A 15280-nucleotide genomic window follows, 5' to 3' on the forward strand; every position below is an offset into this window, starting at 1 on the left:
CCAAAATTCTGTCAGGCCTGTACCCTGGAGAGGCTGGGGAGTGGCCACTGTACAGACCCAGCCCTTCTTGTAAGCAGGACCTTCCACATGCCCAGGCCTGGCTGAGGGAGGGCAGGGTGTGGGGAGCTACCCCAGGTAGGGCTCTCTTTGTGGACCTTACTGCAGAGGCAGAAGGTACGCCTGCCAGGCCACAGGGATGGCCTTCAGTGCAAATAAGTGGGCTGGCAGCAGAGGCCTACACTGTGAACCAGCTGTCCTCGGAGAGGATGGAAAGGAATGTGTTCCATGGTGTGAATATGTGCAATTTTTTATAAGGCCTGGCATTCCAGGGGTTCCTAATGAGAGCTGTTTACCACTGTCACCATCCACCGTAAATATCAAATCACTGAGCCTGCATGGACAGCAGATATAAAGCATCAATATGCATCATAATAAGCCACCTGTATGACAAAAATACAGCCTACCCTCTATTAGCAACTATCACCCCCTCCCCCACCACCACCTTGGGATTTCCATGTTCAGCCTAGGGCTAGGATAGAACTGAGCTTTGCAGTATATCTAAGTTAACCCTCCAGTATCTTATGAATATTTACCTTAATCCCACACCCCCAGCTTCTCCAAGGAGGCCAGCACAGGCATGACCATATGAGGAGGAAGAAAATGGCCCAACACAGATAAGGTGACTTTGGATGGACATAATTTTGGTGGAGACTTTGGACACTCTCTTCCTCTTTCCTCTCCTTAACCAGAGTTCTGGGCAGAAATCCATTTTTTTTTTTTTTTGGCGGCTGGCCAGTAAGGGGATCTGAACCCTTGACCTTGGTGTTATCAGCATCATGCTCTAACCAAGTTAACTATGCAGACAGTTCTGGAAATACATTTTTACATGAATCACTTGGTCTTCTAGGGTTGTTATGGGCTGAATTGTGCCCCCCCGCCCCATTCCCATGTCAAAGCCCTAATGGCAAGTACCTCAGCATGTGACTGCATTTGGGGACAGGGCCCTGAAAGAGATTTAAGTTATAGTGAGGCTGTTGGGGTGGGCTCTAATCCACTCTGACTGGTGTTCCTATAAGGAGGTAGGATAGAGAGAGACAGCAGGGATGCCTGTAAACAGAGGCAAGACCATGTGAGAACACAGCGAGAGGGCAGCCATCTGCAAGCCAAGAGGCCTTGGAACAAACCAAACTTGTTCACACCTTACCATGGACTTCCAGCCTCCAGAACTGTGAGAAAATAAATTTCTGTTGGTTAAGCCGCCCAGTCTTTGGTGCTTTGTTGTGGCAGCCTGAGCTGACCAACACAAGGGCCTCTGGGGTTCCTATGAGCTTCTGGACAGCTGAAAGGGACTTGAGTAGGCCAAGGTCCAGAACTACACTATACCCATTAGCCACTTGTGGCTTTTTAAATTTAAGTTTATTAAAATTAAATAGAATTTGAAAAGTCATTTCCTCAGTTGCACTAGATTAGAACATTTCCATCCTACTGGACAGTGCTGGTCCAGAACGGGGAAGGTTCTAAGTTTGAGAGCATTCCAGGAGGACGTTTTGCAAGCCAGCTCTCCCAAGGAGGAGATGAGGCAGTGACAAGAACAGACAGAGCGATCGTAAACCTGTTGCTCAATCCCTCCCCCTCCAAAAAAAATTAAAATAGGACTCTATTCACTTCCTTGGGCATTCTTACTATGCAGAGGTAATTTCACAAAATATTCTGATTAATTCTGAACCTAAAAAGCAAGATTTTTTCTTTCACTGCTACAGGACACAATTGTGTACTCAAGCAAGCAGCAAGCATTTCTTGAGTACTTATAACTCATGAGGACCCTTTGATAGGCACCACAGGGGGGCAGAGAAGAAATACCAAAGCATGTTTTTGCCTCGAGGGATAAAATGCCTAAAACTGTAAACATCAGAAAAAACAGGTAGTGAGGGCTGTGAAATGACAAGTCCCTCAGAAGTTCAGAGGCAGCACTCCCGAAGGCTTGCACAAGTGGCTTTACCTGCCTGCACCTGGAGACAGACTTTCAGTACCTCTCCCTGAAAGAAGAGGAAAGCCCTTCTCTCTGGAGCCCCTATTCCCTCCCTCACGTAGTTCACTGCTCTCCTGCTCCCAACATCAGTAGCTTCCACTGCTTGCCCCAAAGCCCCAATCTCTTAGAACTCCTTATCCCAAGCCCTTCAAGATCTGGTCACAGTTTACCTTTGCATATATCCCCAAACACCTGACACCCTCCCATAACCATCAATTCTACATCCCCCTGCCCCATGCCTGCACCCAAAGCACCAAACAAAATGCCACATTTGATTTCTTCTGTTTTTCATGTTCCTGGTCCCCTCCTATATTTCCTGCACCTAACCATGTGACCACTATAGCAGAAAAGCCTTGCTTTCTAATTTGCACTTTTAATCTGCTGAAAACTTAGAGACCAGAAAACTAAAAACAACCCTGTATGCCTAAAAACTTTCATTCTTCAGAACCTGCCCAACCTTCTTCTCCTGTATAGGTTTCTCTGGCCCTCCCCCTCCTCTGGATTTGTGTACCAGAGATCCACATTTCTCTCAACAATGCACCGTATATACAATGGGGGTTCCATAAGATTATAATGGCTACAACAACAGCCTAGGTGTGTTGCAGGCTATAACATCTAGGTTTGTGTAAGTACACACTGATATTCACACGACAGAATTACTTAATAATAACGCATTTCTCAAAAAGTATCATTTCATTAAGTGACACATGCCTCTGTATATATGTATACTTCCACAGGGCATCAAAAAGACATCTTGCAGGCTATAACATCTAGGTTTGTGTAAGTACACACTGATATTCACACGACAGAATTACTTAATAATAACGCATTTCTCAAAAAGTATCATGTCATTAAGTGACACATGCCTCTGTATATATGTATACTTCCACAGGGCATCAAAAAGACATCTCTATTACTGCCCTGATGACTTCATATCAGAGCCGTTATTACATATATCCAAGGCCAAGTTCCTTGAAAGCAGGCCCACAGTATAGCAAGCATTCTTTCAATATTTCCTGAGTTTATCTGTAATATAAAACATAAGCCAATGGGATAGAGTTCAGGCACTGTGCTAGGCACAAAATTTCCTTCTGTTACCTGAGGGGAACTCTCCTCTGAGCAGTCTGTTAGCTTCTCAATGCACAGACACTGTATGACATTTATTTTGACTGCCTGGAAGCCAACTAAGTTTTGATTCTCAGCTGCACTGTGAAAATACGAGGCTGCCAGAGAGCTGAGATGCAGACAGCAGTAGTATTAAATACAGCCATGGCAAATCCAAGTGAAGAGCATGGACTCATTACCTGTTTCAAACCTGTACAGGTCACTTAATATTCTCACATCACACTAGGCAGTCCTCAATTTCCCCTTGTATCCTTGTATTGAGTTGAATTAGTTAATAATTACATGACTTACATTAAGTTCCCTTTTCATAAAGAGCAACTGTAAAGTACCATAAATGATGTTTAGGAAAAACAGACACACCAGTGACTCTTGGAACTGGATTATCCATCCCAGGATAACAAGCAGGTGCCTCAGGAATGCTTGCCTGCAGTCAACCTTACCCGGAATGATCTGGTTACAGACCTGCAGTATCACACTCAGATGTATTTCTCCAGGCCTTGGCTTTCTCTGACCTGCCTGATATGCAAAGGACCTCAACTATTTAAAGCATTACATTAAAAAAATCATGTTTTTACACTGACCCAAACCCTGGTAGGCTCCAAGAACAACAAAGCAGGACTTACTGCCATTGTCGTCAGAATCCTCACTGCTGCTGGGAAGGCGACCTCGTTTCATGATCTCCCCGGGAAACAGCAGGCAGCCTGCAAAGCAATGAGACAGCACTTAACCCAAGATGATAATACACAATCATCAAGTTGTGCTTCAGATGGCAGCCCAGGATTTACAGCAAACAAAAGCAAACATACAGCTGTAAGTAGCAAGAGAATTGCAAACAGTAAGAAGACCAAAAATACATAATTAGGCACAATCATTAACAGATCAGGTTAAAAAAGGAGGGGGAGGGGTGGAGAAGTCATGTATCCATAGGTATCCCAAAGGTGCCAGGTTGCTTTCTATATTCCTGTGACATTATTACTATAACTACTCCAGAAGTATCTGGCTGACTGGTGGCAAGCACTGCAGAAAAAAATCCACAGCAATGAACACTGTGCTTCCTCACTACAGATAGATTCATATTTCATACATATGTTGGGGGAATGCAGAGAGGGTTGTGTCTGAATGTGTGAATATTTACACTGCACTGGGCATTATTATGCTTCTCAGGCAAATTTTGCTAAAATAATCCTAAAAGGCAAATAACCTAGTCAAGAAACAAAACAAATGGGGTAATGGGAATACAAGCGTCTCCTCTAGCCAACTCCAACTCCTCAGCAATTCACAGCTGGAACAGGAAGGGACCACAGACACCATATAATTCTCATCTAGACCCCTCCCTTTTACTCATTAGGAAACTAAAACCAAAAAAGATTAAGCAGCTACTGCCCTAAGGTCACACTGTGGGAGTGGAGCTTCTGATTGAAAATCCAATGCTGTTTCCACTCCACCTCACCCCAACTCCTTCCAGGGTACAACCAAATCCAGCCAAAGAAAGAAATCAGTTTGTAAAAATCCCAGCCCACCTGGCCAACTCCTCTCCTCCCAGGAGCTGGTGGTAACAGGCCTCTTACACCACCAAGTAAAAGAAAGAGGACAGTGGACCAAGACTGAATGTCCAGTCACTGGAATTACACGGATGATCTCCCAGTTAGACTCACACAAGGCCGCTCTTTAAACAAATCCAAAAAGCTTTTCCAAACTAGAATTATTGATTAGGACCCTGATCTTACTGCCAGATCAATGACTCCCAAAGAGGAGGGAGAGCTTTTTCAAGTCAGAGAAAGTATGGCAGCCCATCTCCCACCCATCTACCTCCTCAGAAAAGTATATCTCAACCTCCTCATTGAGAATCATAACATGTATAATGTGGTGTGTTTTCGATAAAGTGTGGTACACAAGAACAGTGTGGAGAAAAGTGTGGAGAAACACTGCGCTAAAACAAGACCGTAATTAAAAAACCAAAGCTCTACTCTAAATGGACCTGGAGAAGAATACTTAAGGGGGGGGGGGGGGCAGAAAATGCATCTTACTAAAGGAGATCAAAACATGCCACTTTGGCATTACACATGCACTTGTAAACAGTGCAATCTGGTCTGTTTACACTTAAAAAATGGACCTACATGAGATATTCAAATATTGCAAAAGTTGCAATATCTTACATTTAAATCATCTTTCCTTCCTAAGAAACTCACCCAGTTAAAGTTTGTAGGCTTTTGTTTACCAACTGATTCTTCAAAAACCATTAAAAGAATTTACAGGAGCTGGCCAGGTTAGTTCAGATGGTTGGAGCATCACCTTATAACATCAAGGTCAAGGGTTGGGATCACCATAGCAGCCAGCCTCAAAAAAGAAAAAAAAGCGTAATAACTTCGTATAGCATACATTATACGAAGTTATACGACCCCAAAAAAAACAATTTGCAAAGAAGTCTGGACATGAGTCCAGTCCTGCAGTCCTGATCTGGGTCATGAGCTATCTTAAGGACACATTCTTGTGGGCTAGGGTTGCAAACTGTGGGCAGGTTCACAGCCCTAAAACCCAACCCAATCCTTTTCTCAGAGCCCCACTTACTCATAACTCAACACTCAGCAATCTACAATGTGGTCTGGGGCAAGCCCACACTCCAGCCAACAGCTTCCATGGATGACAAACACCTGTGGCCCACTCCCCACTTGAAATTACTGTCTTGCCTGCCCTGTGTATACCAAAAACACTGACAGCTAAACTCTTCTCCAACCTTCTAGAGAAGGTACCCTTGCTCCCCAAGCACCCAACAGGAGGTTACAAGGAGAAAAGGGAAAGGCAAAAGACCACTCATTACAACAGCTTCGGCTCCCCAAAGCCTATGTTACAAAAGAACTTAAAAAGAAAAAATAGAAAGTACTACCTAAAGAGGGATTCCTTAAAAGTAACAGTGTGATGCAATCCAGCAAGAAGAATGCAGTTTGCCACCTCATGAGCGGGTGTAGGAACTGTGAGAAATAAGAGGCTGAGAAAGCCCATAAAACACTTCCCGACTAGAAACAAGAAAACAGTGCTTACTATGTCTTCATTGATCCAGACAACTTAAATTTACCTAAATAGTATAGCTTGGAGAACTTAGAACCTTTTTGAATCAAAATGCCTTCTCTCAGCCTTCAAACACAACTCCCAGGGAAAGCATTTCAATGGTCACTAAATGAAAAACACAAGTATTGGTCAAAATAGAATGATGCTCTGAAACACACATAAATACTCTCCCCAGTAAAATTATGCATGTAAAAGAAATGTAAAAACAGTATTTTCCTTCTAATGAATTCCATTTCCATCCACCCTGAAGATCTTGAGTAACAAAGGTTGAGAATGTTGTACTTTGCTTCTCCAGGGAACCCAGCACAGTAATGGGCGTTAGTGCTCCGCAGACTTTCCTCCTCTGTGGCTCTAATGTTTTTAAACCTTGACATCAGTCTGATTTATCTCACCCAGGGTTACTTACTGTATCAGAAAATCAAAGTACATGTTCCTATCTTTAAGATATACATACAGTGGTGCATGCTGCAAATGTCTGTCCACTAAAAGCCAACACAAGAAAGCAGAGGGCCCTGCTTCATTAAGTCTTCTGACTCCATGGAATGGCAGTAGCTGATTACTTTCTAGATGGTAGTAGAGTAAGTAATAATCAATTAAAAGGCCTACTCACAACACTCCAGAGAAAGCAGAAAGAAGCTATAATAGCATATAATGCATCCCACAAACATCTGAATACCTAACATATTAGGATTTTCTGGAGGAAAATTACTGCCCCTGACCTCATGAAGCTTCTGGCCTAGTTGAGGAGACAGGCAAGCACAGGACTTCAGTATGGTTCATGCTTGACAGCGGTAAACACAGTTCTATAGGAAGGCTGATATCAGGAGGCTGATAGAGTCAGGGGAGGGTTTTAAGCACATTTGGGGTAAAGCACTACAATATTATACATATAACCTAGCACATTATATGTGGGCAGCATCTTCATACTCAGAAGCTTACTATTTGCCCATTTCTTTACTAGTATACATCACTTCTTATCTTATATCCAATTGCCAAGGCTTCTCAATTCATAATGAATGACCCTTTCAAGTCACCCTACTGCCCCACAGTTTTGGTCTCCAACCACCTATACCTAGATTGCTTTAAGCACCCTTCCATTCCTCAAGCCTACAATTTCTTCCCACTTCCAATTATTACAACAAATTAATCACCCTTATGAGGTGACTTCATCAAGCTATTTCCTATGCAAATCTCTCCATCCATTCCACATTGCAAATAGGTCTAAGTCCAAACTATCCAGCCAGAAACTCGGAGGTTTTATGACCCCTCCCCGGTCTACCCAAGCATCCATCCTAGCAAGCCCCAAAGACTAGCTTGCCTCAGCTGGGTCAGGCCACTTCCCTTGAAAACTCACCCTTTCTTTCAGTTCTCAACCTCTGCTAATGCTTCTCCTGTTGCCCCTTCCTCACTACCTATTCCAATCCCACCTCTTCTCTGGGGCTCAGCTCAAAGCTAAACTAAACATCCTCCACCATTCAAACTCTAAGCACCTATACCGTGTACTACTCGGTTCAACTTTTTCCTTTTGGAGCTTCTTCACCTTGCTTTTCAACGTACTTTTGCTTTAATAGTTTTAATGAAGAAAATTATTCATGATACTTGTTAAAAACGGTAAGGCAGACTTTATTCAAGGGGGACCACTGTTAATGGGATCTTGCAGTGGAAAATAGGAATTGGACTCAACTCAGACTCCAACAGGGACAAGTGGGGATTTATAACTAAGGAGCAGGGTGGGGCCAGTGGATGGAAAATTACTAACAGGAAACATCAAAGATAAGGGGTTTCTGGCTAAACTGACTTGATAGGATTAGTAATGAAGGTAGGCCAGGATGATAAGATAGTAGGGTGGTCAGATACAGGCATAGAGGATTTTCCCTAAACTGATTTAACAGGACTCTTATTCAAACTAGATTCAACAAGGACAGAGAGGGAAGCCCAAGGGTTAATGCCTAGTTCAAGCAGGACTCAGAGGAGCCTGACTAAAGTCTTGGTCAAAGGACAGAGTTCTTGTCAGTATTCAGTCAACTCCTGCCTTGCATCATGACTTACATGTGTCTCTAAAGATTATAATAATTTCTAGAGAACAGAGATTCCCTATGAAGACATCAAAGAGAAGGACCAGCTAGTGGTCAAAAACATGGCCTCACAGGGCATCTACAGCAGACACCCACAGAACTCCGGGTCTGGTCCTCAACATGGCTTGTCCTGACATCCTGTCTGGATTTCATCAAAACTGACTCAAAGTGATCCAATTTATAGCAGTCTGGAGTGTCCATTTACTATGAAAAACATAACAGCTCAGGAGACAAAGTACTACTTAGTGGGCATTTAGGACTTTGGCCAAAAAGAGGAAGACTACCTAGAAAGTCAGATTATAATCAAAGCATCGCCTGGAGAGGCCAAGTAAGAGAAGGTCGCTAGCCAAAGACCCTGGCTGGGTCAGTTCAGTAACAATCCTCTGGTATCCACATCCTCATTGTAGGGAAAGATATGCCAAAACTGGACATCTACGGAGGCTGCTCAGGGTAACATCTCCTCAGGATGTGGACACATTCTTACCCGCTGGCCCAGACCACTTATTAGGATTGCATGCAGATCACTCTCCTTTGATCTCTTTTGTTACATGGGTCAAATGCAGAGCATGAGCTAACATATTAATTTGATGAAAATTTTATCGAGTTAGATGCCAGATATATGGAATGCCTGGGCTCCAAGTGCTCCTAGTCCACTTGGGGAAACAGTAACCAAATAAACAAGTAGACAGTGTGGTAAGCGCTATAAAGGTTACCAATTACTATTCTTATGTACATGAGATAGCAAGGTACTCAAAACCTCAAGTTCCTTGAACTGAAGATGGGAAAAAACAGCATGCGATGAATTAAGAGCAGCCACTAGGTGAAGGAATTCATCCCTAAGGTGGCTCAGGAATTTAAGTGAACAAGTTCAGTGACCTGGGTGTGGTCCTGGGGAGGCATGACTGGTATGTGGTTCTAAGAAAGAATGAGAAATTACCTCAGGGACAAGGAGAGAAGGGCTTTTACAAAAGAATAGATGATTCAGAATGAGGATGTTTATTCAATGCTATTCCTGGGAACAAGAGACTGATTTGAGGAAAACAAACCATACAGTTACTAGAATTACTGTCTGTGGTAGAACAGGGACCATTTATCAGGCCATAAACTCTACAGCTATAATAAGGATTACACCCTAGTGATTTTAACTATCTTATGGCTCATATGCAGAAAGGCTGGTTTCTTTTTCAAAGTATCAATTTTATCCACTATGTTTTCGTTGTTATTTATTTCACTCTCAAGAAGTTCTAGAAGGTAACTAATTAAAGACCTTTACATACATCTTGTATACATATCACCTAATGCAATGCTATATATTAAAATAACCTATTGAATGAATGACTAAGTTCCTGTACATAAATTGTATCCTATGCTCACTCAGCTTTATCGGATTTGAGATGCTTTCACTTTAATATCTAATTGACCTTTAACTGGAGTAACTTCCATTACATTAGTTTTAAATTTATTGGTATCCTTCCATTCTCTGTCAAACAGTTAAAATCTAACACCTAACGATACTATAAAAATAATGTTTTTTCAGAAACCTGGTGGGGTCTGTATTTTCAGAAACTGGGTGGCCTTACATAGAGCTACTTTTCTGTTTAGTTTGCTGAGTTCACATAGTTGGGATATTACACTTTTAAACGCTATGTAACTGATAATTAGATTCCTAAGTTACTGATCATAGAGTAGCTCCCAACCAAAAAACAAAAATACATTACATTTTCTTAATAGGTGACTTTCTTGTCTTCCATGGAATATACAGTTCTCCAAGTACCTAAATGTGATAATGACCAATATACTTCATAGTAAAACCTGTCCACCTGTCCCTGAATGAATGTGAAGGAAAGCCAGCTAGTTTCTTTCTTTTTTTTTTTTCCTTTTTCGTGACCAGCAACGGATCGCAACCCTCAGTGTCGCGCCCGTACCGGACTGGGACCGCTCCTTTTTCGTGACCAGCAACGGATCGCAACCCTCAGTGTCGCGCCCGTACCAGACTGGGACCGGCAACGGGATCGCAACCCTCGGTGTTGCGCCCGCACCTCGCTCAGCCAGTGAGCGGCCGGTCTGTATGTGGGATCCGAACCCTCGGCGGGAGCGCCGCTGCGCTCCCAAGCGGCGCACTGTAGCAGTGCGCCACCGGGCCGGCCCAACCAGCTAGTTTCTTACTTCAGTTTTTAAAGCATACATTAATTGACTCAATATGAAATTTTCAAAATGGCAACATAATCTAACTCATATGCTCACGGAGTCTAAAGATTCTAGTGTGACTGTAACTCAAACCCAGATTACTCAATTTAAACAAATGGTTATATCTAGTCAAAAAAAAAAAAGTCATAGATCCAACTGAAAAATTGTCTAGATATGTATTAAAGTTTTAACTTTGTCGAAATATTTCATCCAAAAAAACGGAACTTTAAAAAATGTGTTTTTGGGGGGTATTTTTTGGTGGCTGGCTGGTACAGGGATCGAATCCTGAACCTTGTAGTTATCAGCACCATGCTCTAACCAACTGATCTAACCGGACAGCCCTATAAATGTGTTCTTTTATTTAAAGAAAATGCTGCCCAAGCTACCATAGAACCTTTGGAAAGAGGTCAAACTTGAAAATGTTCAGCTGAAAAGGGTTTGTATTACCAATAAATAAGCAGCTCCCCCAAAAGAAAAGATTATAACTGACCAGATAATCATAACTATAATATTTATTATTATAAATATTTATTTTTATAAATATTATAAAAATTATTAATAAAGCCCATGTGCTATAACACATGAGTTCATTTTAAATTCATTATAAACTATTTTTGAACTCAGATTTTAAAATTCAATAAAAGCATTTTTTAGGATTTTAAGAAATTTATAAATTTGAGTGGGGTTCTGAGTGAATCACAAGCAACTTTCATTTGCCAATTTATAAATAACCCAATCACTGCTTATGAGATCTAAGACAATCTATTAAACCCCTTCCAGGTCTCTGTTAATTGCTGACTCAATTAAGAGTCAGCAACTGAATAAGAGCAGCTAAGACAAAACATTCCAATTATTTGTACTTAGAATGTAGTTTTTTTTAACTTCCCTTATCATGAGAATAAATAAGTTCACACCCAAACATTAAAGGCAGTCAGTCAGTCGTCCAGGCCTCCAATCTTGAGCTTTTATCCCTACTTCCATCTACTCAGAATTCCTTTTTGTTAGATCTATATGCTCAGCTAGCTATGGAAAGATGCCCAAGACATATTAAGAGAAAAAAACAGGCAAACTGCGGGGGGAGGGGGGGGGGATATAGGCCCATTTGTATATAAAAGAGGAGAGGAGAGAATAAATATACTAATTGCTTATATATTCATGGAAAATTTCTGAAATATCATAAAGGTTCATAGTGGTTATCCCTGAGAACTGTGACCAAAGTATTCCAGATAGAATGAGTTGGGAACTTTTACTTCTGACTTTTAATATTATTTTAATTTTTTACCATGATCCTGAGCTACACTTATAATAGTAAAGATAAAATCCAAAACCCTTCTTCCCCATTCCCCGCTACCTAGAACACACTTTTCTTCCCCGTTCCCTACTATATAGAAAACACTGGGAGCATAACTTCTTGGCCCAATGCAAAGCACCAGCCTAAAATGTGCAGCCATCAGTAAACTATGTATATTCCACCCCCTTCCTGAGATGGGGTATCAAAGGCTTGTCTTGCTTTAAAAAAAGACCTGATGGAATGGGGCAGAAGGAAAAATTAGAAGTAATAAGATAATGCCATAAAATGCTATTATCCATTCTACTTGATTAGGTCATTATAGACTTCAAGAGCAAAAGTTTTAAAAAGAAATAAGAATAGCCAATGTCAATAGGACGTCACTTAAAAAAAAATTATATACATATATGCACTATGTGCGCAATAAGAATAGAAAAAACCCAGACAAGAAAACTAGGATTTAAACTACCTTTAAAGAATAAACACATTTTGGGGCCGGCCCAGTGGCACACTGCTACAGTGCGCCGCTTGAGAGCGCGGCGGTGCTCCCGCCGAGGGTTCGGATCCTACATACAGACCGGCCGCTCGCTGGCTGAGCGAGGTGCGGGCGCAACACCGAGGGTTGCGGTCCCGTTGCCGGTCCTGGTCCGGTGCGGGCATGACACTGAGGGTTGCGATCCGTTGCTGGTCATGAAAAAAGACAAAAAGGAAAAAAAAAAAAGAATAAACACATTTCAACTTCCTATCTACTTCAAAACTAGAATTATTTTGGGAAAAAATAAAAATAAAAAGGCTAGATTCCAGAGATGGTTAGCAAATATACCATTTCCTCCGCCCATGGCAGGCATGTTAATAAATTAGGTGATTCTTTTCCACAAACCCAGACATGACTTCAGAATCCTTCTTAAAACAGTGCTACCACCCAATCAGAGATAATAAAGCCTATTTGTCCTATGTGTTCTATTCCTCTTCTCGCACTTTTTTGACAATTTAGCAGGGAAAGCTAAGGTAAGACTAATCTCTTCAGAACATGTGAAATATAAAAAGCTCATTTTCTAAAGCATTTTAATAAAATCAGGTTTGTGTTCCATTCTGCCCTGCAGTCTCTGAACCAGATTCTAATTCACATACTACATACACACGCGCACACACACACACACAAATCTTCAGATCAAATTCTAAAAGTTCATTAAAGAATGACACTTCAGAAAAACCAAGTGTTAACAGGAGATAGTTTCTGAATGAACCAAGGAAAGGGTAAGGATAGGAAAAGATTCTACAACACATTATTCCTTGGTGAAATAAGCCAATAAATGCAATGTGTCTACAGGGTAATTTTAAAAGATTTTTAAATACTCAAACCAGATGTTCTTATACAGAGTATAGAAAAGCATCTTCTGCACAAACCAGACTCAACCAGCTAATGACAATTACACTATGCACAGATTGAAATGCAGCTGTTTTTGTGGAACTTTGTTCCTTGATTATAGTCAGTTTTCAGAAACTATCAGTTACCACTAACAATGTTAAGTCACCAAAATTTTTTAAAGTACTATTTTAAAAAAAGAGAGAGACTCCCAATGTTGTATATTGGAAGACCTAGATGGCACATTTATCAAAAACTGCATTTACATATCATCTGAGTCACACATGAAAACAAACATTTCAACACAATTGTACAAGTCTTGTTATTACGGTCACTAAAACATAAGATGGTCGCAAAACCTAGCAGCAAGGTCTGGAAAGTATTCTGAGGATAGAAGCTAAAAGTCTCACAACACAGATTGTGTCTACAGATCATCTTCCCAAAAGAAACCCATAAAATCACAATTGCACTGCTATAGAGAAGATTTCAGAAATAATTTAAAATACTTAAATCCACCTTTCCTAACTTTAAAGATAAGTACAATGAATTCAGGAGAGGGGTTCAGCAACTTGTGCAAAGGACACACAAATATGTCTAGGGTTGGACCGGCCCGTGGCTCACTCGGGAGAGTGTGGTGCTGATAACACCAAGGCCACAGGTTCGGATCCCATATAGGGATAGCCAGTTAGCTCACTGGGTGAGCGTGGTGCTGACAACACCAAGTCAAGGGTTAAGATCCCCTTACCGGTCATTTTTAAAAAAACAAAACAAAACAAAACAAATATGTCTAGGGCAAAGCCAGTGGTAGAACCAAATACCAGTTCCAAAGGGTGGGCACTCTCCTCCCATGCCAGCCACCTCCTCCCAGGTGCCTGGACCACGGGCCTCCCCCTCCTGGATGTCTATGGAAAATTAAGGTCATGATAGGTTTTCAGTGAGCAAACAACTAAAATGTAATCAATGAACAACAGTCTGTTAACTTGGAAATTCAAACATGGGTTCCTGGCAAGCTGATAGGAAGATGACTACAACTGTCATTCATTCTGCCTGGCAGAGCACACAAAAGGGAGGGCTAGAAGAATTGTTGTTAGTTGCCTGAGCACTACCACAGGGGTAAGATTCCTTGGCACTAGACTGGTATGACACATACACCCTACGGGTATTTTATAATGCATATCTCCTTACACAGGACTTCTTAGCCTGGGCCCCTTGGAGGGCATGAGTGACTACCTAGATGTTTATTTGCTATGTACACAGGGTCACGTGTTAAACATCCTATCCTCAAAAGAGATCTAGGAATCAAAAAGTGAAGAACCATGGCCCTCGGTCTAGCCAACTCCCTCCATATTTATCAAACAAGTTCTAATTTCAACTTGTGTTTTCAGTTTCCTACAAGAGAAAGAACTCAGTCACCAGCAGAAACAAGGTGACCACACAATGCTGTGTCTCCCTACACATCAGGGGTTGACAGCCTTTTTTGTACAGCCCTTAAGCTACAATGGTTTCCGCAAATTCAAATGGTTGAAGGGAGGTGGGTAAACAACATTTCACAACACATGAAATTATACAAAATTCAAATTTCAATGTCCATAAAGTTTTTTTTTAATTTCAAGTATTATTTTAATGCATAATGTCTTTTTTAAATATCTTAACTCTAATCCTTATTTTATATCTAGTTATGCTTTACCATTGGGTACTTTGTCTTCTTTTCACTTGGATATTTTTTTCTTTTTTTAAAACACAATTGATTGTACGTCTGTGGGGTACAGAGTTGCATATCAATACCTATGTGCAATATGTGATGCTCAAATGAGGATAATTAGGATATTCAATATTACACAACATAAAGTCTTACAGTAACACCACCTTACTCACTCGTTTACCTTTTGTCCATGGTTGCTTTTCACAGAACTGTAGAGTTGAGCAGTTATGACAGGCCATATTGCCCACAAAGCCTAAAATATTGACTACCTGGCCCTTTACAGAAAAAGTTAACTGATACCTCCGATAAATTAACAGGCTGGCAGTACGATGTTTATAAACCAACAATTCGTATATTTAGTTAAATGTGAATCAATTACCAGTTCCTGGACAAGTACCTTAAAGCTTACAAAGTTAAGGATCAGATACACTCACTCCTTAAG

At 41.2% G+C, this 15280-nt stretch overlaps 1 protein-coding gene across 2 annotated transcripts in view; it reads right to left on the reverse strand.

Moving 5' to 3' along the window:
• JADE1 (jade family PHD finger 1) overlaps positions 1-15280 on the reverse strand; it is a 58146-nt gene that overhangs the window by 34334 nt on the left and 8532 nt on the right. For both annotated transcript variants that reach the window (XM_008584969.1, XM_008584970.1), the window contains exon 2: positions 3778-3855. In XM_008584969.1, coding sequence (XP_008583191.1) covers positions 3778-3829 — 52 coding nt within the window. In that variant the 5' untranslated portion in view covers positions 3830-3855. The remainder of the gene's footprint in view (positions 1-3777; positions 3856-15280) is intronic.

This window comes from Galeopterus variegatus, unplaced genomic scaffold (assembly GCF_000696425.1).
Source record: "Galeopterus variegatus unplaced genomic scaffold, G_variegatus-3.0.2 Scaffold3413, whole genome shotgun sequence".
NCBI lineage: Eukaryota > Metazoa > Chordata > Mammalia > Dermoptera > Cynocephalidae > Galeopterus > Galeopterus variegatus.